The 26,609-nt window shown below is 54.8% G+C and overlaps 1 protein-coding gene across 7 annotated transcripts in view; it reads left to right on the top strand.

Moving 5' to 3' along the window:
* ALPK3 (alpha kinase 3) overlaps positions 1–24,419 on the top strand; it is a 56,807-nt gene extending 32,388 nt beyond the window's left edge. For 4 of the 7 annotated variants that reach the window (XM_045812986.2, XM_087856615.1, XM_087856616.1 and 1 more), the window contains 9 exons: positions 1,035–3,111; positions 4,313–4,460; positions 4,854–4,981; positions 5,092–5,127; positions 7,270–7,550; positions 8,100–8,188; positions 8,896–9,119; positions 11,618–11,666; positions 12,237–18,134. In XM_045812986.2, the coding sequence (XP_045668942.2) occupies positions 1,035–3,111; positions 4,313–4,460; positions 4,854–4,981; positions 5,092–5,127; positions 7,270–7,550; positions 8,100–8,188; positions 8,896–9,119; positions 11,618–11,666; positions 12,237–12,582 (3,378 nt within the window). In that variant the 3' untranslated portion in view covers positions 12,583–18,134. The other 3 variants (XR_015722081.1, XM_087856617.1, XM_087856618.1) reach the window with 3 other exon arrangements.
* The last annotated feature ends 2,190 nt before the right edge of the window (positions 24,420–26,609 follow it).

The raw sequence follows: 26,609 nt of genomic DNA, 5'->3' as shown, positions 1-26,609 counted from the left end.
TTATTTGACAGAGAGAGACAGCGAGAGAGGGAACACAAGCAGGGAGAGTGGGAGAGGGAGAAGCAGGCTTCCCGCCAAGCAGGGAGCCTGATGCGGGGCTCGATCCCAGGACCCTGAAATCATGACCTGAGCCCAAGGCAGACGCTTAACAACTGAGCCACCCAGGCACCCCAATCACATTTCTCTTTTGACCATCAGTGTGTTCTTATCTCTAAGGTTTACTTAAAAAATTTTTTTAAAGATTTTTATTTTTATATAATCTCTACACCCAAATGTGGGGCTTGAACTCACAACCCCAAGATCAAGAGTTGCACGCTCTACCGACTGAGCCAGCCAAGCGCCCCAGTGTTCTTATCACTAAAATGGAGAGCACGCTCACACCTATTTCCTATCGTAAGGAGTAAGTGAGGTAGTGTATGTATAATAAATAGGGGCCTAGCATAGTGCTTTGCAAATAGTGGGTGTTCAGAGGGTAGTAGTATAATGTTTCATTGATTTTTTCCGGCTCAGGTGGCATTCCTAATTACTTTAACCGTCTCTGTTTGGATGGCATCAGATGACTACCACTTGCTCAACACTAATGGCAGATGCTATCATGGAGGCCATTTTCAGGAAACCCTTCGGCTCTCTCCCATTTTGCCCATAATTCTATCTGGTGGCAGTTAGTGCCAAAAAAGAGGGATAGATCAATTTGCTCAGAAGCCTGGAGAGAGGACACTCTCCTTCAAATGGCAGGAGTGAGGGATCTTCCAGGAAAGGAAGGGTTTCTTCAGGGTGAGGTGGGAAGGGTCCGAGCTAGACCTGGATTCTGGGTATTCCTTGGTCTAGACTCTGGGATCAGGGGTTGGGATGGGTGGGCTTGAGACTTTGTCGCATGTCCTTTGCCTCCCAACCCCTAGCAGGCCCGGAAAACCAGGTGGCAGGATTCCCGTCAGGGCACCTCTGGATGAGGTCAGAGGAGCCTAGGATGCCAGGTTGAAAGAGATCCTAAGGCTCGTGTAGCCAAGTTCACGCTTTTATCCGTGTGTTCTCAGGTCCCGGAATCCCAGGCAAATCCGGCTCCCACCGTGCTGGCGAGCAGCAGCGCTGAAGCGGTGTCTGCTGGTCGCAGCTCCTCCAGAAGCCAGGGCGTCATTGAGCCCATGGATACAGACACCCAGGAAGATCAGAGGACGTCTGCTGACCAGAAACTTGGAGGCAGGAAGAATACGGAGGCAGATGGGAAGATGCAGGTGGATGGGAAGACCCAGGGAGACAGGACACAAACAACCCAGAGGACACAGGCAGATAGGAGGACCCAGGTGGACATTGTGCCCCAAGAAAGTGAGAGGCCAGTGTCAGCCAGGCGTCCCCAGGAGGATGTGGTGGCACAGGGAAGGGCAGGAATGCAGGTGGAAAGGACACAGACAGGCAAGAGGATGCAGGAAGACAGGAGGATCCAGGAAGACAAAGGGACACGGTCAGAGGGGAGCACGCCCACAGCCATAAAAGGTCAGTCAGAGAAGGGCTCCATGACCAGCCTCAGCCCACAGTCCAGAGGCCCCAAATGCCCACCTTCAGAGGGTCCTCAGTCTCCTCAGATTATTGAGTGTTTTGAGCAGACCCCTGAAGGGCCCTCTGTCCCAGAAGAGCCTGGTTTCGTGCTCAGATCTGAGGAGGCGGCAGTCACAGACCCCAGGAGCTATGAGGCAGCTCTGCTGGGTGCCCCCGCAGGCGGCCGCACACTCCCAGTACAGCGGCCTCCCCAGAGTGGTCCGGAGCAGCGGGGAGGGCCCGAATGGTCGGGTCTGGTCAAGGACAAGCCAGAGGACGGCCTGATCCCATGCCCCAAGGAGGAGCAGCTGTGGGAAGTGCCGTCCATGGATCTGGGTGGCCGGAGCCCAGAGGCGCCTGCTCTACCCTCTCCTCCCAGGCCCGGCCTGACCAGGAGCTCGCAGGAGGCACTGCCCAGCGCTCCGACCTCTCAGCACATGAGTGCTGCCGCCTTCCTGCCCTCTGGGGACCAGGCCTTGCTGAGGTCGGCCCCCCCGCTGCACCTGGGGCCCGGGACCCCCACCCAGAGTCCCCCACTAGCGGCCACGTCAGCCGACAGCGAGGGGGCCTGTGCCCAGGGGCTGGATGTGGAGGGGAGGCCCCCAGGCGCCCAGAGCTGTGACCCTGGCCTCATAGACTCCCTGAAGAACTACCTGCTTCTGCTGCTGAAGCTCTCCAGCACAGAGACAGGGGGCGGGGGTGCAGAGGCCCAGGACGGAGCCGCCCCCAGGGCTCCAGTGTCCTCCGCCACTCTGGTCCCCAACGTGGAAGTGGCCGGCCTGAGTCCCCGGACGTCAAGGCGCATCCTGGAGCGCGTGGAGAACGACCGCCTTGTGCAGAGCGCGCAGAGCCTGGCGCTGAGCCCCTGCACCTCCCGCCGCCTCACCGGCCTCCTGGACCGCGAGGTGCAGGCTGGCCGCCAGGCCCTGGCCACAGCCCGGGGCCCTGGCCCCAGCACCCTCACTGTCCCTGCCATCGTGGTGGGCGAGGAGGAGGGCCCTGGGCTGGCCTCAGAGGGATCCAGTGAGGGCGAGGGCGAGCTTCCCCCCAAGGGGCCTGGGGTCCCGGGGGCCTCCCAGGAGAGCAGCGTGCGAGGGTCCCTGGGGGACGCGGGTGGGCAGACAGCCTCTGGTCAGGGGCCACTCGCAGCAGACAGATGGGCCCAGGAACCCTTCCAAGAGGAGGAGGCCCCCGGAGAGGCTCTGACAGGGCTCCCCGCAGCTACGCCCGAGGAGCTCGCTCTGGGGGCCCGGAGGAAGAGATTTCTCCCCAAGGTCAGAGCAGGAGGAGATGGGGAGGCAGCCAAGGCTGAAGAAAGGGAGAGCCCCACTGTTTCCCCTCGGGGGGCCAGGAAAGGCCTTGCCCCTGGGTCCCCGGGGACGCCGGGGCGGGAGAAACGCTCCCCGACCCAGGGTAGAAAGACAGGCATGCTGGAGGTGCCACGGGCGGAGGACGAGCCGGCAGCCGGAGACCTGGGCTCCAGCCCCAAGGCCAGCAGTGTGGACGCAGAGCAGGCCCCGGATGAAGGCAAGCAGGACACTTCGGCCAAATCCAAGAAAGCCAAAGACCTGCTGAAAGGTGAGCAGTGGGGTGGGCGGGGGCGGGCTTCACCGGAGAGGGCTGCGCACCACCAGGGGCACACGCCAGCGAGGGGTTCGCAGTGCGCCTCCTACAGCATCCTCCTGGAATGACCCCCCCCCAGGCTGTGCAGTCAAACGGGGGCCAGTTGTCCTTGCTCTGCCCCTCGGGATTGCCACGTGTACCGACTGTATACCACTGAGGGTAAAGCGGGTGGAAGAAATCAGGTCCTGAGCGTGGCCCTGGCTGCCCTAGTGTCCCAGGTCCTGCGCCTTCGTCCCTGCCACCCCCTCTGCACAGACTTGTCCCCCGAGTACAGAGCAGGAGGGTCAGGATCCAGACACAGGTTCCTTGCGTTCGGGCCTAGAACCCGAACTGAAGCTCCCCCCACCGCTCTCTCTCATGCCACAAGAGCCTTGCTTTTTATTTGGAGAGAAGCTTTATGTTTCGCTGTTTTCTTTGCTGTGTTCAGTGAACTCGGTTCCTTTAATAGCTGAAAGGCCATTCGTGTTATCTGTTTCTTCTTGAGCGGGCTTTCCTAGCCAATACCATCCAGTGAATTCTCCCTTCTCATCTGAAAAACAAACATCGAGGGTGGTATTGGCCATAGCGTCCTCTGTGATCCATTTAATACCTGAAGGTTCTGACATGACCTCGGGAATTTCTGATCCTGGTAATTTGTGTTGCTGTTTCTTCTTCCCATTTAAGCGTTTCATCTCTCATGGATTTTGTTTTTAGTTTTTGAATTTTTTTATTTGAGTATGGTTGTAACATAACATATAATGTGATATAATGTGTATCTACAATATAACGTATCTGTCTAATGTAATGTAACATAATGGAACGCAGCCTTACTGTAGTTTCACAGTGATTCATGTATTGCTCCCCGCAAGTGCGGCTGCCATCTGTCCTCTCCTCACTGCCGTCTGTGTCCTGGGCTCTGAGGCTGTCCCAGGCCCGGGGTGGGGGCACAGGAGTGGGGCCTTTCCAGCTAGGCTGTGTGCTTTGGAGAGCAAACGCCTCAGAGGTACAGGTGGGACGCGGCTATGAGCCAGGAAGCCGTGTGTTTGTGTGAGGCCTGAATCCTGTTTTCTCTCGTCCTGTCCCACCAAGGACACCCAGGGAAGCAGGGGTGGGGCCAGGGAGGGTGCAAGCCGGCAGGGAAGAGGCTTGCCCATCTGAACTGGGCCTCTGCTCTCAGCCCCACAGGTGATCCGGAAGATTCGCGTAGAGCAGTTTCCTGACGCCTCGGGCAGCCTGAAGGTGTGGTGCCAGTTTTTCAACATTCTTAGCGACTCAGTCTTGACGTGGGCCAAGGATCAGCGCCCAGTGGGCGAGGTGGGCCGGAGGTAAGCCAGCCGGATACCACAGCCCCTGCCTGGCTGCGTAATTACAGCAACGATCATGTGCGGTCCTCCCCTGTGGTCTGTCACCATCACGGAATGCTCACAGTAACCCCACGAGGGAGAGTCTGGTATTTCCTTAGTAGGAGAAAGTTGAGGCTCCGAGGTATTCAGTCCCTTGCCAGAGTCACACAGCTAGGGAGTATGAGGATGGCCAACCAGACCTGCGCGGTCCAGGACCGGCCCCTGACCACAGTACCTCTCGGCCCTGCCCGAGCTCTCAGGGCCGGGGCGCACAGCAGCCTCTGAGGGCAGCGCATGACGATCCGCGGGACCGCGGTCCGGCCCTGGGCCGTGCATGGCGATGGCCCTCACAGGGAGCGTCTCCCTTCTCTGCAGTGCAGGGGATGAGGGGCCGGTGGCCTTGGCCATCGTGCAGGCGTCCCCCGTGGACTGTGGCGTGTATCAGTGCACCATCCGCAACGAGCACGGCTCCGCCTCTACCGACTTCTGCCTCAGTGCCGAGGGTGAGTGTGCCCCCTCCCGGTCTCCCCCCCAGCCTGGCTCTGAGGGAGGGTGCTCTGTCCAGGCAGGCCAGCCTGAGGGCAGCTGCTTCCTCTTCTTTTTCTCCGCACAGTGTTGTCGGGATTCATCTCGAGAGAAGAAGGCGAAGGTATGATGCCCGTCCAGGGGAGGAGCGGGTGGGCCCCCATTCCTACTCCTGCCATCCACAGGGAGGACCTACTTACCCATTCCCAGTGCCGTGTTCACCTCCACACGCAGCTACCGTTGGCCTCATTTAGGATAGGGCTAAGGATGGAGGAAGGGGAGGACTGCCGTTTCCGATAATTGTGGGGGAAGAAGTGGCCAAGAGGCCCTTCCACAAGAAGTTAATTCAGTCTTGTGCCCTCGGCCCATGTTAAAGCCCTTGAGCAAGGGCAGGCCTGGCCGCTGGAGCCCACCTTACCCTGCCAGCTCCCTTCCCGGAGTTTCTCACCATGCTCTGTGGGCTCCTGGCTCCAGTCCACACAGCGAGCTCGCTAAAAATGCAGTTTCTAGGGCCCTGCCGTAGATATCCTTAATCACAACATCTGGGGAAGGGGACCCAGAAAGACTGCGTCTTCAGGAGCTCTCTGGTGATTGTGCTAGCCCCCGGTTTTAGAGTATTTCCCCGGACATTAGAGGAGGAGTCCGTGATGCTTCTGCAGGGAACACGCTGAGGATTGGACGGTGAAGGCAGCTGGTGATACATTTTAGAGCTCCATTGCCAACTAATACATTCATTCACTCATTCACTCATTCACTTAACCACTCAGTCATTCAACTAGTGCCCTTGACCAGTTCTCAAGTGTAATTGATATCAAACAGAACTTGCTCTTTACCATGCGCGAACGTCCAGTCGCAGTTCCCCAGCTGTCTCGTGAGGGTTGGTTTACCTGGATTAGGAACCACTCACTGCTCTGGGCAGATCGGTCTTAAGTCTCTCTAATACCTCACTGTTCTTGCTCATGGTTTTCCCTTTTTATTCATTGAAGTCGCTTGATAGGTGGAATGTCTTACACTCTAGATTTTATTGATTTAACCCCATTTAACATGCTCCTCTTGTGCTTCCCCTAAACTGGTAATTCGATCAAGAGGCTTGGTCAGATTCAGGTGCAATTCTTTGGGGGCGGCGGGGTGGGCAAGAACACCTCACGGGTGTGCTCTGTGTGCCCTTTAGCGTCCTGTCTGAGGCACGTGATGTCTGACTGTTCTACTCTAGTAACGTTAAGGTTGGTCCCTGCATTCATTCAGTTGTTTTCTGCCCCATCTATCCTTTGAAAAAGTTTAACATCTGTATCTGATACTTGCTCCCTGGGGGTTTTAGCAGCTACCAATTATCGCCTGAATCCACGACTTTATTAGTGTTTACAACCGGAGTATTTTAATTCTGTCATTTCTTCATTCATCAGTTGAATTTCTTCTGTAAAGAAAAAACAGTCATTTTGTTGCCCTGAGTTGGTGCCCTAGAACCCTTCAAAGGTCACCAATGAGGTTTGGGGTTTTCGGTGTTTTTTTTCTTTTTTTGTGGGGAGGGAGGAGTGAGTTTTTTTCAGCTACTATTATGAATGTAATTTTTAAAATGTATTTGCTATGTTCACCACATTTTAGAAATCATTCTTTTTGGCTGGTAAGATGGTCTGATTTGGGCCCGGGGAAGCCCCTTTAGAAGGTTGGCTCCGGCGTCCTTCTGACAAGTCTCCGGGGGTTTGTGTAGCTTCTTTGCTTTCTGGTCAGACAGGATGTTCCAGGTCCATCGAGTCCACTTCCTGACCGAGACCTGGAATCAGCCGTTTCTTTAGGGGAGCTCTGGGTCCTTTCAGAGGGAGATGGCTTTTAGGGATCCCAGTCTGAGCACGAGGGCAGCTCGCTGCTACTGGATTGTCCTGCAGACTGCTTCAGTCAAACACGTTGCTTGAGATGGAGACATGTATTCATTTGATCAAAACACTGAATTCCCAAACAAAATCCAAGGATGGATTGCCGTGTCCACGGAAGAGCCCTGCCTTGCGCGGACACTGACCGCGTGCTTGCGGTGTGACGGGCACACTCGAGCACTGCTAAACGGTGGGGTGTGTCAGACACAGATCCGCCCTCGGGAGCTCACGGGCTGGTTTGGGCCCCGCAGAGTATGCACCCCCAAAGAGCGGTCGTGGACGGGAGTGAGTGTGCCAGAGTGGCGGGTGGGAGATTGTTCCGGCTCTCCCTGCCCGACAGACCCTCCTCGGTGGGGCAGAAACTTCTAGTTTTCCACATCTTCTGTGTTCCCTTGCAGTTGGAGAGGAGATTGAGATGACCCCCATGGTGTTTGCTAAGGGTCTGGCTGACTCTGGCTGCTGGGGGGACAAGCTCTTTGGGCGCCTGGTGAGCGAGGAGCTACGAGGGGGTGGACACGGGTATGGCCTTCGGAAGGCCTCCCAGGCCAAGGTCATCTACGGGCTGGAGCCCATCTTTGAGTCAGGCCGCACGTGCGTCATCAAGGTGTCCAGCCTGCTCGTGTTTGGACCTAGCAGCGAGACCTCTCTCCTGGGCAGAAACTACGACGTCACCATTCAGGTACCGTGTCCCATCCCCCATCCCTCCTTCCACTGTCAGCTCCTCCCCTTCCCCAGCTTGGGTCTGTTGGGAAGCCCAGTGTGGACAGAGGCACTCAGTGCCAACCTCACAAGGCTCCTGGGACAGGTCTTGAGGAGAGCTTGGCTATGTCTTTGGGGCCATAGTTTTCCCAAACCATATTTTCATAGCAGAAACCTTTCTCGTTGCCTTCACACGTACCTTGCACGGAGCCTCTGCATGAGATAAAAGGAGAGTGACTGGGTGGGGTGGGCAGTCGAGGTGTCTCCCTCGCTCCCCACAGTGTGGCCTCTGGGGCACTGCCCCTGGGCTCCAGGAAACACAATTTGGAAACCACTTTGAAAACAAGCCCACAGCCTCTTGTTTTACAAATGAGAAAACTCAGGGGAGTAGGGAGCAGGGAAGGAGTGAACCCAACCTTTGCCAGGGCTGGATTCTTCCCTGGCAGATGGCCCTCCCACTTAGAGCTGGACATGACGGGGAGCCCAGGAGCTCCCTTGCTGACCAGCGTTGGTTCTCTTTACTGCACAGGGATGCAAGATCCAGAACATGAGTCGGGAGTACTGCAAGATCTTTGCGGCCGAAGCCCAGGCGGCCCCCGGCTTTGGGGACGTGCCTGAGTAAGCACACATGGGGGGGGGGGCATGCAGTGTGCAGACCTGCTGACTAGAGCTTCTGCCCAGAACAGCGATTTCAGGGTCCATCAGGGGCATCCTGAGTTATGGCCCGCCACCAACCCTGTGCTCAGCTCAATGGTCCCACGAAATCTAGAAATAAAGACCTCAAGATGAATTGCCCACTTTAGAAAAGCCTCTGCCCAGCTCTTCGGTCTCCTCCCACTCACCCCAGTTCCCCACCCCTTAGCTCCGCGTCTGCGTCTGCGGATGGCAGGCTGCTGGGACTCTCTGGAGTGATGGGCGCAGGGGGCTCCGCCTCTAGGCCAGCTGGTCGGGACTCTTCTCCGTGGGTAGACAGGGTCCGTGTAGGTTTTAGGGGGAGTCGGCTATAAGTGGTCGTTGTTTCCATGTTGAGAGCTGGACTCTGACTCCTGAGCACTGGGGTCTGGTGGGCTTGGAGCACAGTCCGGCTGCATCCTCTCGAGAGGTGCTCCTTTCTGCTGGACGCATACTGGTCTTGGTCCCTCACCCAAGCTCAGGGTCCTCCGGGGGCCGCTGCACCATTCAGTACTAAACCCACTGAGCTGAGGGTTCCAAGAACCCTCTGTTCTTGGAAGGACCTTCCTTTCCAACCCAAGAATGTAGGACTGAGGTGGAGGGCGGGGCTCTGGGGCCGTGCTTCCCCCTCACAGCCGTGCAACTGTGTTTAGGGTCCTCCCACTGTACCTCATCTACCGGCCGGCCAACAGCATCCCCTACGCGACCCTGGAGGAGGACCTGGGCCAGCCCCTGCAGCCTTACTTACTGCGGGAGTGGGGCTTCGCGGCCTCTCCGGAGGCGGCTGGCAGCTCCGAGATCAGGCAGAAATGCCAGACCTTCCAGCACTGGCTCTACCTGTGGACGAACGGCAGCTTCCTTGTCACTGATTTGGCAGGTATGAGGGGTGCGGGTGCCTGAGCGCTGAGGGGCAGAGCGGGAAGCTTGGTCACCAGTCCGCCCCGCGGCCTCGCTCTCGCTTTTCCTCTGCTTTGCTCCCCACCCCCAACCTGGTCAGGGAGACCCGGCAGGTGTCAGTAATACACACCGGCCTCACCAGCCTCGTCTAGAACTGCTGTGGCATCCACGGGAGCTCCTTGCCACTCCAGTTACAATTAAAAAAGAATTTAGTTCAAAGAACATAACATGGGAGCTAATTAAACACCCACAACCAAAATCTTTTCAAAAGCTCCCTTCCTCCCTTCCCGGCAGCTCTGCTCTGGACTTTCCCCCTCTTCATACTTCCCAAACTCTCCCTTCCATCCTAGCTCACTGGCGTTACTGCCCCTTCTCCCTCCTCCTTCCTCGCCATCTCCCCCTCCTTCTTCCTCCCCCTCCTCCTCTTCCCCTCCTCCCTTCCTCTTCCCCTTTCCCCTCACCTTCCTCTTCCTCCCCTTCCTTCTCCTTTCTTCCCCTCCTCCTTCCTCTCCTCCTTCTCTTTATCCTCCTCTCCCTCCTCCCCCTCCTCCTCCTTCCTCTCCTCTCCCTCCTCTTCCTCCCCCTCTGTCTCCCCCTCCCCCTCTTTCTCCCTTCGTCCCCTCTTCCTCCTTCTCTTTGCTCTCTTCCCTCTTCTTCTTTTCCTCTATATCCTCCTCCTTCTCGTCCTCCACTTTTCTTAGCTTTTTATTATGTGAACCAACTTAGTCTCTGTGGCTTCTTATTTCTGTCTCTCCCATTCCTCAGATTTCCCCCCAACAAAGGCCAGCAAGCACAAATCCTCCTTCTTTCTCTGATAGTCCTTCCCAGGCCTACTCTTTAGCCAGAACTGGGCAGGGGAGAGGAAAGGAGAAGATTTGCTCTGCAGCAGGAGGAGAGGAACGCTGGGAATATCACACATTGCCATATCTGGTCCCCGATGTGAAGTAGTGAGAAAGCCAAGGGCCAGAGATAGAAAACTGGCTTAAATGTGGTTCTCATTGGGGTCAAGCTACACAACAAATACAGTATATTTAACTCCGTATATTGGGGGGGGGCTGCTAGCACCTTGAGCCGTTGTCGTTCCTTCTGTTTGCTGACTCCATCCACCCAACATTTAGCCACTGTTGGGAAGGTAAAAAGGTGAATCAGGAATGCTCACTGTCCTCAAGAAGGTGTCATAAGTGGGCCAGTTTCTAGAATGAGAGGATAACATGATGCAGTAGAAAGACCTGGGACTCAAAGAAAGTCAGCTTTAGTCTGCATCTCATGGCTTTCCAGCTGGTCTCTGGGGACCCAGGAGAAAGCCAGAGCTCAGGCAGGGCCATTTCCCCAAGGTCTCTGAGCTTTGCCACACTTTCCCTCCCACGGAGTGGCAGTCTCTTCCCTACCTCCCACACTGGCTGTGAGGACTGAGTGAGGCTGGGGCCGTGAGCGCTTCTGCAAACTGAAGTTCTGTGCAAACGTAAGGGGCTCTGGTTACTGCGGGGCAGAGTGGAAGGTGGCAACCCCGAGAGAGAAATGACGGGACTAACGTGTACTCCATGACCGCTGTGCCTCAGACACCAAGCTAGAGCCCTGCACACCTGTGATGCTCTCACTCCCCCTGCGTGGCCGGAGGCAGCATTACCGCCCTCTGAGAGCTGAGGACTAGAGGTCATTCTGGCAGCTCCTAGCTTGCTGCAGCTCAGGAAGGGCTGGGCCTGAAATCAGCCCACGTGTGCCCAACTCTTGTCCATCATTCCTGGCCCTGAGTCCTGGTAGTGAAAGGCAGGCTCCCAGATGGATGTGACAGGACAGTGTGAAAGTGGGGAGAGGCTCCCACTCCATGCATGGATGCTGGGATGCTAGGGCGGGGTGGCCAGGGTGGGGAGGACACTCTCCGGGGCCTGGTTGGCCTGGCTCTCTTCTCTCCCAACACCTTCATCTTGGCTTCTGGGGCCGTGTGCTTGCTGCTGTGTGAGTAGGGGGAAGCCGGTCATACCCACTGTTACTTTCCCTCTGGTCCAGCCTGGTTTATGTTCCCATTCCCACCTGCTCTCCCTTGCCCAGAGAGGCTAATCCTGGTACGAGGAAGGAGCAGATGCCAGTTCAAAGCCAGAGGCCAGCCCAGCCTGTGTCCTACTGTCATCTGGTAGGGCAGGATTGCCCAGCCAGAAGGGGTTGGGATCTAGACGTAAGAACTGGACTTGTGCTTTGACTCACAGTGGCCACTGCACATGGTCAGTGACGATTAGCAAATGAATGAATGAATGTGACCTGGCTCCGGCCCCCAACCTCCGAGCCTCTCTTCACCTGCAAAAATGGAGTATTATTACTACTAAAAATATTGAGACGTCCGTACTGCATGTGAGCCCGGCTGGAAGTGCCGATGTGCCCTGGACCCTGGCACGGTCCCGTCTGGCACTATACCCATTTCGGAGAGGTGGGGGCCCAGAACCAGCCCAGGCTGCCTTGGCTTCCAACACTGTCTCTTTCCAGGGGTTGATTGGAAGATGACCGATGTGCAGATTGCTACCAAACTGCGAGGGTGAGTGGCTCCCTGGGCCAGAAGGCCCTCTGAGAATCTTCTTGGGATGAAAAATTGTCCATGTTCTTCTGGGTCTCTATCCCTGAGGTGCTGAGCCTGTGGCCAATGGGGTCCCAGTTGCACCGGTGGCCGTGTAGCCACGTCCCTGGGGGCCGCTGACCCCCACCCACCGTGCCCCTAACCCCAGGTCTGGAGCAGTAGTATTGACGCCCCCCACATAGGATCACCTGCGTCCCTGGGCTCCTCTTCCTTCCCACTTGATTTAAAGCTCATCGTGATGCAGATGGGTGAGGGCCCTGGAGCAAAGTGGGGTGTGGAGTCTGCTCTGATTTGTACTAACGAGGCAGATCATTCTCACGCCAGGGAGCGTGGACGTGATGGAGTCCTGGAATGAGGCCGTGGCTTAGAATTGAGGTTTGGGGTGCTGCCACCTGAGGTAGAGCCCAGCTGCACTCCCCAGCACCCCCAAAAGGGTGGGGCGTGACACCCAGGCCACACCCACCCCACCTTAGGCGCCCCCGAGGGCTCTCTGGGTGGGACTCCCGCTCAGCTCTCACTGTTTGGCTGCAGATACCAAGGCCTCAAGGAGAGTTGCTTCCCTGCCCTGCTGGACCAGTTTGCCTCTTCCCACCAGTGCAACCCCTTCTGTGAGATGCTGGGGCTCAAACCCCTCAAGGGCCCTGAGGCTGCCCACCCTCAAGGCAAGGCCAAAGGCTCCAAGAGTCCATCTACTGGCAGGAAGGGTGGCCAACTGAGTCCTCAGCCCCAGAAGAAAGGCCCCCCCAGTCCCCAGGGCACCCGGAAGAGTACTCCAAGCTCCAAAGCCACCCCTCCGGCCTCAGAGGCACTTGCCACCCAGTTCCTGGGACAGCCTCCCACCCGAGAGGGCGGCTCCAAGGCCCAGGGCCTGCGGTAGCCCCCACTGGAGGCTGGGGGCCTCCACCCAGCAGCAGACAAACAAGGAAGCAGCTCGAGGCAATGGAGACTTTCCAGAACTACGGAACTGACCAGAGCAGGTGCGCTGAGGAGATGCCACGGGGGCCTCCCTGAGCAGCCTCTCCTCAGTCCACTCTCATCAGACGGCTCTTGTGCGAGGTGGCACCCGGGGGCCTCTGCCGGGGCCACCTTCAGCCGGGGCTCCCAGGCCCCACTCCCACGTGCCTGGAGGCCTGGTCCCTCCTTGAAGTTTACATTGGCCACTGCTGGAGGCCCCCCGAGTCCTCTGCATGAGCTCTACCCCCAGCCCCCCCCACCAGACCCTGCTGTGAATATTGTACTCTGGGGGCACCCCGGCCAGCGGTGACCCTTTGCCTTTGCTTGGCCCTGCTCTCTCCTTGTCCTCGGGGCTCCAGACTTCCTGTGCTGTGTCTGGCCTGGTGACTCTCAGGGAGCCTTCTCCTTCCAGCTACTTGGCCTCGTGCCTCTGTGTGTCCCACGACTAACCTGTCACTGAGCCCGGATGGGGCTCAGGGCCCTTCCAGAGCCTGTCATATACTTGTGCAGTGGTCTTTGGTGATGTGTGTTCATGCCCTTCCTTCCCCCAGCACTCAGGCGCTCGTTCACCTGCTTCCCGTGCCCCCTTAAGCCCCATCTCCTGTCCCCCGCTTTCAGGTCCCTTGCAGCCTGCTCCCTTTCCTTCGCTGCCTCTCTGCTTGCCCCCTTGCCCAGGCACTTCCCCAGCCCTACCCTTCCACCCCTCCCCTGCCTCTCCCAGGCCCTCTACCCGGGAGGGAGAGGTGGCATGAGGGTTGTGTCAGCAGCCGAGGCCAGAGGGCAGGTGTTGACTCTGAGGGACCTTGCGCTCCATCCCGGAAGCAGGTGCAGTCACACGGAAGTTCGCTGCCCTCTAGACCGGGGACGGAGGGCTAGGGCTGTTCTCCAAAGGGAGCGCACAGGGGAGCTCGAGGAAGGATGCAGTCCACCCTCGTGCTGGGCTGGGGGCGTCGCTGTGCCTGGAATTCGGACAACTGCCCCAGCCATTAGCTCTCGATCCCCGGGCTGCAGCCCCGGGGCTTCATGCATGGGCTCCCAAGGAATTGCTGTGCTCGGCCCAGCATCGCGAGTCCTTCCTGAGAGCCCCTCCTGGAGGCCTGGGACAGGATGGGCCTGGTGCTAGCCTGCTCCCCTTGGAATGCAATAAAGGCAGCCACTGTGTACCCTGCTCGCCCTCATCTGGTGTGGTTGTAGGTGTGTGGAACCAGGGCCCCCTCGCCCCAGGCGGGTTCTCTGAGGGCGCCCTACAGCCCTGGGTGCACTGCAGTCACAAATCCAGGCTTTGGCTCCTGGATGGGCATTCGGTCTCAGCCTCTGTGGCCACAGCTACACGGTCTCCGCTGCTCGTACAGCAGGGCAGATGGCTTGTGCCCCTGCACAGGGCAGCTGAAAACTTAGGTCTTTGGAATCGTTCCTTCGTTTGGGAGAGAACACAAAGGAAGGAACACAGGAAGGAAGAGCAGAGCCGGAGGCTCTGGGGAAATGTCCAGTGTCTCTGGCTGTCTCCACAGCCTCGGGGACAGCCAGCCTCTGCCTCTCAGCTACTCACTGGTCCTTTCCTGCTTCCCACGCTGCAGAGGCTTCTTAGTCCCCGACAACCCCTTGCCACCACCCGGGCCTTTCCTTGCCTGACGTGGATGCCCCTCTGTTTTGACATTTCTGACTTCTCTACCTCCTCTTGGGCTCAGGTGACTCTCCCCACTTTTTCCTCTTGCCCCAGAGTGCCCCCGACTCCCAGGCTGCAGATCCAGATTGCCTTGGTGAACTGAGAGTTGGGGTATTACCCATTCGTTCATCCGTCCACTCAGCAGACATATACTGAGTACCTCCTGTATGCCGGACCCCGAGTTGACAGCTGTTGGAGGCAAAGATGTATGAGGTGGTCTCAAAAGAGACTTTCCATTAGGTTTCTTGGGTTTTGAGCAACAGAAATGGACTCAGACCCACTTTAGCAAGGAGAAAAGGTTCGTAGGAAGGGTGTTGGGGCAGCTCCCAGAGCCAAAGGGATAGCCGAACGATTGGGCTTGAGACAGTGGGAGCCAGCGGGGCCCCAGAGCCTGTGTTCTGGGAGCTGCTGCTGTGGGCAGACTGACGCCAACCAGCCACTGGGACTCCCTTCACTCGGGATCCAAACCCCTGTCCTGGAGCTCAAGCCACCGCGGAGGCGGGACAGAGGCAGCTTTCCAAAGGACCGGGATTCTTACCAGCAGAATGGTGGAGACGGGGAGGGTAGAAAAGCACTTGGTGGCAACAGCAAAGATTCCCCCCCCCCCACGAGCACACACTGTTCTTCCTACCTGATGTATTACGACTCTTCCACATACGACCAGGAGCAAATTCCTCTCTGCTTGGGGAGACCATTCAAGGTCACATCCAATGACTAAGTCCAGGGGCTACCATTCTCCAAAGTCCAGTGTCACTCTTCCCTCTTCTATCACAATCCCATTTTGAAATTCTGCAACCTGGGGATTAAAATTAACCATCGTCAACGAAAATTCTTGAACCCACCAAGAACAGAAGTACGGGTAAAGGCTAGCGTCCATTTCCAGCACAGGTCCTGAGAACTGGTGTTTCTGACTAGGGATTTTTCGCCTGCTGGAGTGACCCCAAGCTTCCGTCCTGAAGTCCAGCTCCTCAGTGGCCCTGCCCGTGCGGCAGGTGTTTCTTTACCACGGGACATGGCAGCAGGGGAAGCGCTCTTGGAACCGCCCCGCCGCCCCCACATCTATCTGTACTCCTACCCCCTTCTCAGCAGCAGCAGCAGCAGCAGCAGCAATCAGATTTCCCCTTGATATGGTTAGTCACCCTACCACTCCCATGACCTCTTGCCGTGTGTCGCTCAGAGCTGTAAGGAGCCTGAAAAGGCCGGGTGTGCCTCGGCTTCCAATTCGCGTATGACTCTGGCATTTTGAGGATGTGTCTCCTTGGAGACGAAAACCTCTACACCAGCCTCGTTCCAAGCCTCAGGTGTGTGAAAGGCAGTGAGATGGAGCCATGGCTCGCCCTTGTCCACCTGCTTCCCAGCCCGAGAGGGCGAATGAGCCCCAAGAGATGCCGGCCAGGTCAGAACTTGGGCTGCGCTCTGCGGGTCGGACCCAGCCTCTCAGCTAGTGCCCTCACTGAGTTTTCAGCAACCCGTCTCACCGTATTACCAAGCTGACTGCTGCTCCTGGACCGCGGGGATCCTGACCCTGACCAGATGAGTGAATGCCACAGGCATCAACCCACGACTCGTGCTGTGGCGTGCATTCTGGGCTTGGCTGCCCCACGTGCGGCTACCGCAGTGATGCGTATAGCGTTTGATGATTCCATGGGTGTTGGCGGTGGGAGAGGCATGACAGATAAGAAAAGCAGATCCAGATGAGGGCCCCTCCCTAGTGGTCGAGACAGATTCCTGCCCTCTTGAAGTGATAGGTGTAGACTGAGGGGAGCCTCAGCGGCAGGGCAGGGGAGGCCGCATGGAAGAATGAGCGAGGAATTCACACACACGGCCTACCTGTGCCTTCAGAGCCCTACCCTGGAAGATGGAGAGCTTCTGGCCATGGCTCACTATGGCTGGGTGGATCCGAGAACCGGGTTCAGGAGGGGCAGCGTGGCTCCTGCTATGCTGTAGTCAAGCATTCAGGCTCCCTCAGAGCCCAGCGGCAAGCCAGAGCGCCATTTCTCTAAAGGATAATAGTTACTTGTTGGCCAGAGAATCACCTGGTTCTGAGCCCTGGGTTTCCCCGCCATACTTTTCTTATTAGGACTTGCCATAAGCTTCCTCAGCGCTCCTCTGTGCCACAGGCCCCACATGGTTCCCCAGTGTGCCACAGCCAGCCAGCCACCTCCAGCACCACTGGATCTGTCAGTCATGGGGCCTGGTAGGAGAACCGTTCTCCCAGCTGGAGAATCTTGACTCGCTCTCAGCCCAACCCAAAGCGGGTGGCCTTCTAGGTCAGTCGGTACATGAGCTGGAACAAGATGCCCTAAGATGACATTTTTGCCTGGGTCTTCGTGGTAAGGGCTTCAAAATGTGGTCATTTGTGCTGCATTATGGAGGAAAGATTCTGACCTAATCAGACCCCTCAACCCCAGGAACTTTACCAAGACCTTTTCTTTCTTTCTTTTTTTTCATTTTCCCATGATTTATCTCCCACCTCTGACTCACATATGTCTTATCAAGGCATCGAGGGAAACTGCTGACTCCAGGCTCTGTCAGCGTGATGCCATCAGTGTGAGGGAACACTGTGGTGGCAAGGGCCGTGTGCCTGTGAGCCAGGCTGTGGCACAGAGCCGGTCAGCTGAGAGAGTCTGCGCTGTTGCAGGCCAGTTGAAGAGGAACTCTTTCTGAAGTTCTTTGTTCATCAAAATAGAAGAAAAAACATGAATTCACTAGATCAGAGGATTCATACCAAGTGTGAGGAGCTGGATGAATTTGCTTGAGCAAGAAGACCGTCTCTGCATGAGCACCTGCAGGTGGAGACATCCCTTTTCAAAGCTTACAGCATCCAAAGACCTCCTGGTTTTGCACTGGCCAAGCTGAGCTGTGCTAGGAATCACTATGACTTCACTCTCAAGTCTTTGATAGTCACACTGATTTCTATATCCCCCTAGGGATTCAGTTCTATCATTGATTTACCATTTTGGTAGGGAGGGGGATTCCAATAGCTCACGCTTGTCCTCTCTTGCTATGGTCTTTCTTACCCCACGCATCAGAGCGCCATTGTGGGAGGGATGCCTCTTTCAAAATATATCCATTTCGACTATTCACTCCAAATGATCCCAGGTTGGCTTTGAGATGCTACTGCGTCTGCTGTGGTGCAAATTGAATCTATTAATCAAACCCATTGGTTGGCAGACCGCGTGATTTTCTATGGTCCCCAGAAATTAGACTTAGCTTGGAGCCAGTATCCTACAGCACTGCTCTCCCCAAGTTTGGGTATTTCTCTTTTCCTTCTGTAGTTCCCAGATAAATGGACACAGATCCCTTTGGGGAAGGCCAAGGAAGGTTCGCGATATGTATTAAGTGTTAAAATAAGGTTTCCCTTCAAAGATATTTGGCTTTTTCCCCATCGAAGGTCTGGAAATTAGTGGGAGATTTTGACTCCACCTTGGCAGCTTGAGATAGACCTGTTTGCCCCACCAGAAGTCTTTAGTTATGGTTATAACTAGGTAATAGCTTAGGGACTGTCTGGTCTTCATGCCTGGGACCCAATGGTTGATCAGCCACAGCTAGAGGTCTGGTTTCCATGCCCGTGACCATTTTGACGACTCCTCTACTTTGTTCCTTGCATCTTTCTCTGCTGCTGAGATCAGGTTGCTTGTTTTCATAGCAGCTCTTCCAACCAGCATTCCAGGCCTAGAGAGGAAAGCCAGCGCCTCACCTCGTGGCAAGGGGCAGGACCATCTTCTGGGTCCTGTCAGAGGGCAGGGAGAGGGCAGATGGGCTGGATGCATGCAAGGGACCCAATAAAGCATTCTTTTCTCCTGAAATCTGTGAGCTCCTGCTTTCTTGGATATTTGGTCTCTTTAATACAATTTAGTATGTGGCTCAACATTTGGCCCAGGTTTGCGTTATCCACCCCCCACCCCACGACGATTAAAAACTGCATGTGGCTGTTTCATCTTCTGCATTAAATGTGAGCAAATATATCAATAAACATCACCTGAAACAAAATTACATTCCACCTGTCTTGGTCAAACAGCCTTTAAAAAGTTTCTATAAATTTTGCCTATTGTTTCTGACAGTGTGTATTAGCTAGTTCATACAGTTTCTTCCAGGTGTAACTTCTTTTCCTGATCTGATTCTGCCTCTCATCCCCGAGCTAGGTTGAGTGTGGATTCTGGTTATTGGTGGACCAACAGTGTGGTGTGGGACAGGGTCTGGGTCTCAGTTTTATGACTCAATGCTGCCAGTACCCCTGAGCTGATAAAACTCAGGGAGACTGTCTCATTCATTAAACTTATGAGAAAATGGGATTTGTGCACCAAAAACCCACCTCACTAACTTTTAATGAGATAGTTAAACATCCAGGAGACTAGACACTTGAGTGGACCCGAAATGCAAATTCTTCCCTTCTTCGTCTGAAAGGAAAAGTTGTTTGGTAAGCTTCAAACAAGGGAGACAAACTTCAGTTCAAAACCCAGCTTTCCTAGCCGGAAGAGCTGGAGCTTGTCGCTGAAATTTCCCGAACTAAGCTGCCTCAACACTGTTTAAATCCTCTTACTGGGACTTACAGACTGCCCATCATATGTGACAATTACACGTTCTGGCTACGTAACAGTGAACAAAACAGACGTAGACTCCTCCCCCAGAGAGCTTACAGTCTAATGGGGGAGACACACATTAAACACACACACCAATAAATGTATAATGGCGAATACGTGCGTTATGCACTACAAAGCGGAAGGTTCTGTGTCAGGTTGTAGCAGAGGGACAGAATGAAAGCTTGTGTGGATAGCGCACGGTCAGTAAGAGCACTGTGGTATCGAAATACGGGGTTCAGGAGGAGGCGAGGCTAGACGGTGGAAGGACATTTGCACTGAACCCCAAGGGCCGTGGTGTATCAGGATCAGCTGTTACTGGAAATAACAGAGAAGGCCTCCCACGGCAGTAGTCTTAAGCAAGACAGAGTTATTTCTTCCTCAAGAAGTCTGTAGGCATTAGGAGACCTGGACATGGCCCACCTATAGGGCTGGCAAGGCAGCTCTGGGGTGTTGTCAAAGCCAAGGCTCCTCCGGGTCTCTGCTCTGTCCTGCCAACCCAAGCAGGAGCAACTGACCCCAAGTGCAGCGTCACGAATAGGCCTAAAATGGTGACACAGCTGTCAAACAACAGGTTTGTGTATAGTTGTACATAGTAGAGTCAGCAGAGAACGCCTGAAGTTGACAATAAAAAGTAGTGCCTGGGTATTTTTATCTATCGATCATCTATGCATCCATTTATCTGTCACTCACCTATTTTATTTCTAGAGATTGCTGTCAGAAGTGAATAACAAGAACGGTCTGTCTGTAGGTGGGGGGGTTGGGGGGCCGGTCTCTGCTTTTCCTGGTTCTGGTCTCCCTGAGACTGTCCAGGGGTGAGCTTCCTTTAAATTTCCTTTGCTGGGCATTTATGTGGCTCTTACTTGAAACAGAAATGCCTACTGAGGGACCCTAACTCCTTCTGCTTCAGGAACCACCTATCAGAAATTGGGTCATATCCCAGTCAACCAGGCAAATTTGGGCTCCATTCTTGAATTACAATGGCAAGGATGAGGTTGAGGGAACTCAGCCTTCAGGAATATCTGTCTTCAGGAGGCTGTGGTTGTACGGCTGGAGCTGGCTCAGGGCAGGAGGTCTGGTCCTGGAACCCATGAAGCTCTGTCCTCTGGCCTCAGAACCGATATGATTCACAAATGGCTCTTTCCTATTATTTCCAAAAGGTCATGAGGAACAGCAGCTACTGTACCCTTGGCCTCAGAGGACATGGTGCACGTGTGGACGAAGGGACGCTCCTGGTACTTGCCATACATACCCAGACGGTAGTGATACGACAGGAGATGAGTCTATGGATTCCTGGCCTGATGTAATGGTCTTGTCAACTGCTTGGGCCTCTGGCTTTTTAATGACTTGCATAGTACATCCAGGTCCAGAATGGGATATGGCTCTGAGAATTCAACTGGCTGTTGTCATTTCCAACCAAACTCAACACCCTGGTTTCACACCAAATCTCTTTGGTTCCACCAAACCCCCATGAGAATTCTCATTGGAACAAGGCTGCAGACAAAGCCAGGGTCCTGTCTGAGACCCCCCTGAGGCAGGCAGAGGACCCATAGGAAAGACTCTGTTTTGGCGTGGCCCGAGGCCTGGGGTAATCCACGGCAGCCAGCACCCTGCTTCCAGCAGCCTGGGAGTGAGGGGTGCCAAGAGAGTCAATCGCTTCTCACCTGCTGTGCAAGCTTCTACTGACCTGCCCAGGCCCCCTTTACCGTGGGGACGCATCTCCCAGGAGGAATTAGCTCACAGCTGCCCCTTGTCTGAAGAATTACCCTGAGTCAAATGGAAGCCACCTCACCTGGGAGGCAAAACGCCTTCGAATCCCTTCCCCAGTTCTTGGCCCGTGACTGACTGGCCTGGCCTGGCCTCAGGTGTGACTAACATATGGGCAAGTTTGTGTTCCAGAGTTTCCCTGTGGAATCCAGCTAAAGCCAGACTCCAGTCAAGACCGCACTCTTGTTTCTCCCCCTGTCGTATTCTGTATCCCCTCCTCCCCTTCTGCCAAGAGCAGCCCTCTCCCTCATATGTCACTTGAACAAGAATCCCCATCTCAGGCTAAGGAATGTACCTAAGACCCTCGGGTGTCCTGCTGTGTAGACGCTGCCATTGGAAGAGAAATTTCACTGGGGCTCTTTTTTTCTGTCAGGGCAAACCGTATGTTCTTGGAGCAGTTGGAGTGAAATTGCTCAGGTCACGTGGGTGGTTGCCCAGTACCTCAGCCCCTGCACAACTGGAGCTGGGTCTGACTCAGGAAGTTCCTCAGAGACACAGTATCCCAGATTTCACAGGGTCTGACCAGAGAACACAATTCACGGCCATTGGGGTTACGTGTAGGCCCAGAATCCATCCCGTCTGCCAAGCAGCTGGCAAGGTGGAAACATGGGCTGGGCACCCGAGTGCCAGCGCAGAGCTCCCAAATACAAACACGTAGCACAGTGGCTCCTGGTTCTACTTCGGGCTCTTCAACTTCTCCTTGGGAGCTCCTTGTATGGCGCTGGTCCCCCCATCACACACCTCCCTGGAGGACAGGTGGGGAGAGATGGTGACCAGTACATACCTCCTTGGGTTATGGTAAGCTAGAGCTCGTAGCACAGCCTGGCACATGCCAAGCTCTCGGTCGCGTAGCTCTCAGCTGGTACGATGGTTGTTATCACCTCTTGCAACTATAGAATCCATCCCAGGGCCACTCACATGCTGCTCTTCTCCAAGGTGGGAGACCTTGGTGTCTCTCCCTTCCCTCAAGGTGGGGTGGCTAACACAAATCTCTACCCCTACCCCCAGCAACCATCTTGCCAACTCATCCAGTGGGAGACAGTCAGCACCGTCTCCTGAGCCACAAGCTGGCTGATGTTTAGCTCCTGGGATGGGGTCAGGCTCTCCACAGACCCCCGTGGCCTTGGAGTGAAGGGAATTGGATGCAGCCTGTGGAACGGTGAAACTTGCTTCTACAGGCAGAGCAAAATGGAAAGGAAATGTTCCACAATGAGTCATGGTGTGTAACTGGCAGGTCTGCACAGGAAGAACAGTTGGTACTAGTCAGAGGAGAGTCAGGGACGAAGCCGTGTCTTTCATTCTACGGCGATGTTATCGGCGGGACGCCACCTGGGTGGAGGGGAGGCAAGACACGGCTGGAAAGTTCAACATCTAGATGGGACACTCAGAGGTGTTCCTTTTTGTTCTTCCTAACGAGTGTGTGTAATTGCGATGCCCTACTTGTCAGTACCTTTCCTGAGGAAGCTGCTGGTCTGTGGTAGATTCATTTTATTGGCTGCTCCCAGGAGACATAAAGGCCTCCTTGTGGAAACTTCTATAAAAATATCAGGCTTGGGCCTGGATGGCTCAAACTGGTTAAGCGTCCGACTTTGGTCATGATCTCAGGGTCCTGGGATGGAGGTCTGTGTCACGCTTCACGCTCAGAGGGAAGTCTGCTAGTCCCCCCCCCACACACCGGCCCTCCTTTTGCTCTCTCTCTCTCAAATAAATAAATGAAAAATCTTTAAAAAAATATCAGGCTTTGCTCTAAAGCTTAGGGGGTGCCACATCAGACCACTTCTCTGACAGGGGGAGAGGAGGGAACAGTGAAGGGATTATTTTTGCCTGTGTAATTAACCAGCCTCTAACTGTGACTCAGAGTCAGCTCTGGGCCAACAAGGCAATCGAGACCCTAATTAGTAGCCCCCACAACCCCTGTCAAGGGCTTGTAGAAAATGGTATACCTCAGAGGGAGGATACAGCCTTTGGTATTAAACCTACCAAAGCCAGGGACGTCGCCCTTGAACCCAACAGGATGATATGAATTACAACCTAGCTTGGCTTGTAGGACATCTTAACTGGGGTCCAACTGAAAAGGAAATCTCTCAGTCTCTCATTACGTCAGAAGCTGATATGAGATGGAAGGGCAAGAGGGATAGAACAGACAAGAACTAGGGAAACAGACTTCACAAAGTAGCAACCAGTTCAGTATTTAGAGAAAGTGATTCCTTAACTGTTTAGGGAAACTTCCCCCTGGCTGGGTGTGGGACCAGGTGTCCTTACTTGACCAGCCGGTATTGTTGCCGAGAGAGATGGGCCCCAGAGTCATCCTTTCGTTTTGTGTTGGGTGGTGGCCATTTGTGCCCATCTGTTTCCAGTGAATAGCCAGGGGCGAGGGGAGGACTATATCAGGAGGCCCTTGGAGAGTCATGCCAAGCCAGCTAGGGTGGTGGTGGGCCGGGATGGTGGGGGGAAGGGTTTCGGTCTTCGGGGCATTGGGCCGTTTCCTTCCCTTGTGAACACCTGGATGTGCTGAACAGCTGCTAGGAAGAGCACTGTGCTCTAAGTCTTGGGGGAGTCCATTCCCAAAATTTATAAAATTTATATGAGTTACGACTAGCCTATTTCTTCAGCTTTTGTATTTTGCCCTATGTCATCAGAATTTGTATATGCTTTCAGGTTTAGAACATTTCTGCTACGACTATAGGAAGCCCATCTTTCAATGCCCCAAATAAGAAAGGAAACATCGTATGGGATCACTGGATGCCCTTTCTGTCAACCGGCCGAGGATTAAGAGACAGAAGCAGGTTTAGGAGAGAAGGATGGCACGCTCATATTTACGGAATCTGACGCGAGAGCCTCTCTTGTCTACGGCTTGGACACGGGAAACCGTGCGGCAGAAGGGCCTCAGCGGCCAAGAGCCGAGAAGCAGTGTGAGCAAAATCATGAGAAGAAAGCGAAGGGACGGTCGAACACCGCTCCTGATAACATCTGCACTGACAGTTCCGAACGGCTCACTCGCCGCCTCTACAAACTTTCTCTTTCTTCCCTCAGAGCCTGGCAAGGAGAAGGGGTCCTCTTCCGCTCTGGCCAAGAACTCCCCCGACAGAAAGTGGCCCCAGGGAACGGACACCGAAACAGGTGCATGGCTGCCTCTGACGAGTGGGACGGGGGTGGGCGAGGGGGAGCAGCTCTTCAGTACAAAGCCTTCGAGGTGCTCTTCTGTTTTGATTGGAAGGGAAAGTCCAGATCTGGGTACTGACATGGGAAGGCAGGTAGGGACATGGATATAGAGATATGGTCCTCGCCTCTGCCCTGGACCCAGCGCCCCCATCCCCAGCTCGGTCCTGGCCTTCCCTCTCACCACCCCCACCATGGGTGGGACAGACCTCAGAGACCGTCTCCTCTGGAAACAGGCAGGCAGAGGGGTAGGTGACAGCTGAGGCTGAGTGGGATGGTGCACAGCCAGGACCCTCGAGGTCCTCCAGCTCCGGGTCTTTCCCTGGGTGGGGGCAGGGGGTGCTCATCCCAACCTGTCCAGCCTCCCCACTGCCAGCCTGTGGCTCTCAAATTCCACCTAAAAAAGCATTGGGGGGGGTGCCTGGGTGCCTGGGTGGCTCAGTCGTTAAGCGTCCACCTTCGGCTCAGGTCCTGATCTCAGGGTCCTGGGACTGAGTCCTCCCTGCTCAGTGGGGAGCCTGTTTCTCCCTCTCCCACTCCCCCTGCTGTGTTCCCTCTCTTGCTGCCTGTCTCTCTGTGTCAAATAAATTAATAAAATCTTTTAAAAAATAAAAATAAAAAAAGCATTTGGCTTCTGGGGTCCAGGATCACTTGAGGGGATCTGGGGTCACTCCTTGAAGGGAGGGGCAGGGGAGAAACTCCTCCAGGCTCTCCCAGCCTGAAGGAGGACAGCAGCGTCAAGGCATCCCCCAGATGGGCCCTGTGACAGTGGTGACACCTGCCAGCCTTACCGTGCCAGGCTCTCTGCTACGCACCTCACCTGCGTGAGCTCCTTGAAGCCCCGTCAGTATTTATTTACAAGGTGGGTACTATTACCCCCCTTGTTCACTTGAAAGAAACAAGTTAACTTTTGGAGTCAGAGCTGAATCTAGACCCTTAGACTCCAGGTCAGGGTTCAAGCCATGACACACCACCTATGAAATCCGTGTTTTAGATCAGGGCACACAAAAATGTCAAGGGTTTAAGGTGTAACATAGGAACTGTTTGGAAGTAAGTTTGGCCCCTGCTGGGTGTGCTGTACCCCCGGGCTTTCCTCAGGGCACGGAGAGGAACCAAGAAAGGAGGGGAGAGGCGGGGAGGGGAGAGGCGGGGAGGGAGGAGGCAGGAGGGAGGGGAGGCGGAGGAGGCTAGAAGCAGGCAGAAGCAGAGAAGCAGGTGCGGCCTCACTGGTTTTGACTAAAGCCCTCTGCTAGGATGGGGGAGCCGCCCACGGAGACGGGCCTCCTTTAGGATAAACCAGGGGATACCCTGGACACTGAGTTCCAATCAAGGCAGCACAGGCGTCCCCAAAAGAGTGAGTGGGGCAGGGTGCGGATCTCTGCCCCAGATTGCAAAGCAGCTAGTGTAGTCTGACCTCCTTTGAAAAAAGGAATAACATAAAGGAAAAGTCCGGAGAGCAGTTCCACAAACTCGGTAGTCGTCCCCAGGGGGCTCCGCGTAGAGGGGTTTTTAACTTGCTCTTCTGTATGTCTGTATCTGTGTACCATGTTTCACGAAGCATGTGTAATGCGTTGGTAATCGGAGAGAGAGACAGAAAAAGGTTTTTAAAGACAAGGGGCACCCCCACCCTCCATCATCCTCTCCAAACATCTAGAACAACCAGTGTGTGCATGTAATCCCACAGCCTGCGTTACGGGAAATGTTCATGCATCACATGGGGTTTTGTCCTGAGTGTGCGTCATTAATTATTAAAGAGATGTCGTGCACCCTGTCAGGATAGTTTAATGTTTAGTTGGAGGACTGAAGCATGAAAGCGTTTGTCCCTTGACTTCGCACACTTGACTTCGTTGCTTAGGTGTCGGCCAGAAAAAAAAAAAAGAAAAAACGATTACACAGTATGTTAATTAACCGGAATTTAAATAAAAATTTGAAAAAAAAAGAAAAAAGAAATAAATTACTTATATGTAAGAAAGAAAGAAGGAAAGAAAGAAAGGGCAAACTGCGTGATTTCCTTCCGTTGTCCTGATCTTCTGGAGGCTTAGATGTGAACGCTGTTTGTGACAGCGAGCCTGCTTTCCTTCCTTTCGAGCGCGCGCGGGGAAAGAGGTTGCTGCGTAATCACCGTAATCACCGATGTGCGAGGAGGGGAGAGTGGTGAGATGCAGATGAAAGCTGTGCGGGACGTAAGGATTAGCAGGAGGACATTAGGAGAAGGAAGGGAAAAAGGAAGGGGGGGAAATCGGAAGGGGAGACGAACCGTGAGAGACTCTGGACTCCGGGGAAACAAACTGAGGGCGTCAGAGGGGAGGGGGTGGGGGATGGGCGAGGCCGGTGATGGGTATTAAGGAGGGCACGTATTGCGTGGAGCACTGGGTGCTACATGCAAACAATGAATCATGAACACTACATCAAAAACTAGGGATGTACTATATGGTGACTAAGATAATAATAAAGAAGATCTGGCCATATTAAAAATTTTAATCTTTTTTTTAAAAAAAGAGGAAAGCTAATGTGCGTGATCCTTGAGCCTGGGTAACCTCGAGGGCCAGTGAAGGAGGGCACGGTGGGAGGATGGGCTGGGGGGGGGGCGAACATAGAGTGAGAATAGTCAAGACAGGCTTCCTGGAAGACGTGGGCCCATGTGGGAGCAGGGGAGAGTAGAGAGGAGGGCATCTCAGAGGAGTCAGGCAGATGAAGTTCGGAGGCAGGAGCCCGAGGGCCAGGCCCAGAGTGGGACCTGCTGGCTCTGGTTTCCCTTTTCCCTGAGAGAGGCTGGGT

Source organism: Ursus americanus, chromosome 28 (genome assembly GCF_024610735.1).
Source record: "Ursus americanus isolate L20-20 chromosome 28, mUrsAme1.1.p, whole genome shotgun sequence".
Taxonomy (NCBI): domain Eukaryota; kingdom Metazoa; phylum Chordata; class Mammalia; order Carnivora; family Ursidae; genus Ursus; species Ursus americanus.
The sequence above is the reverse complement of the archived record's forward strand: the minus strand, read 5'-3'. Positions and strand labels throughout refer to the sequence as shown.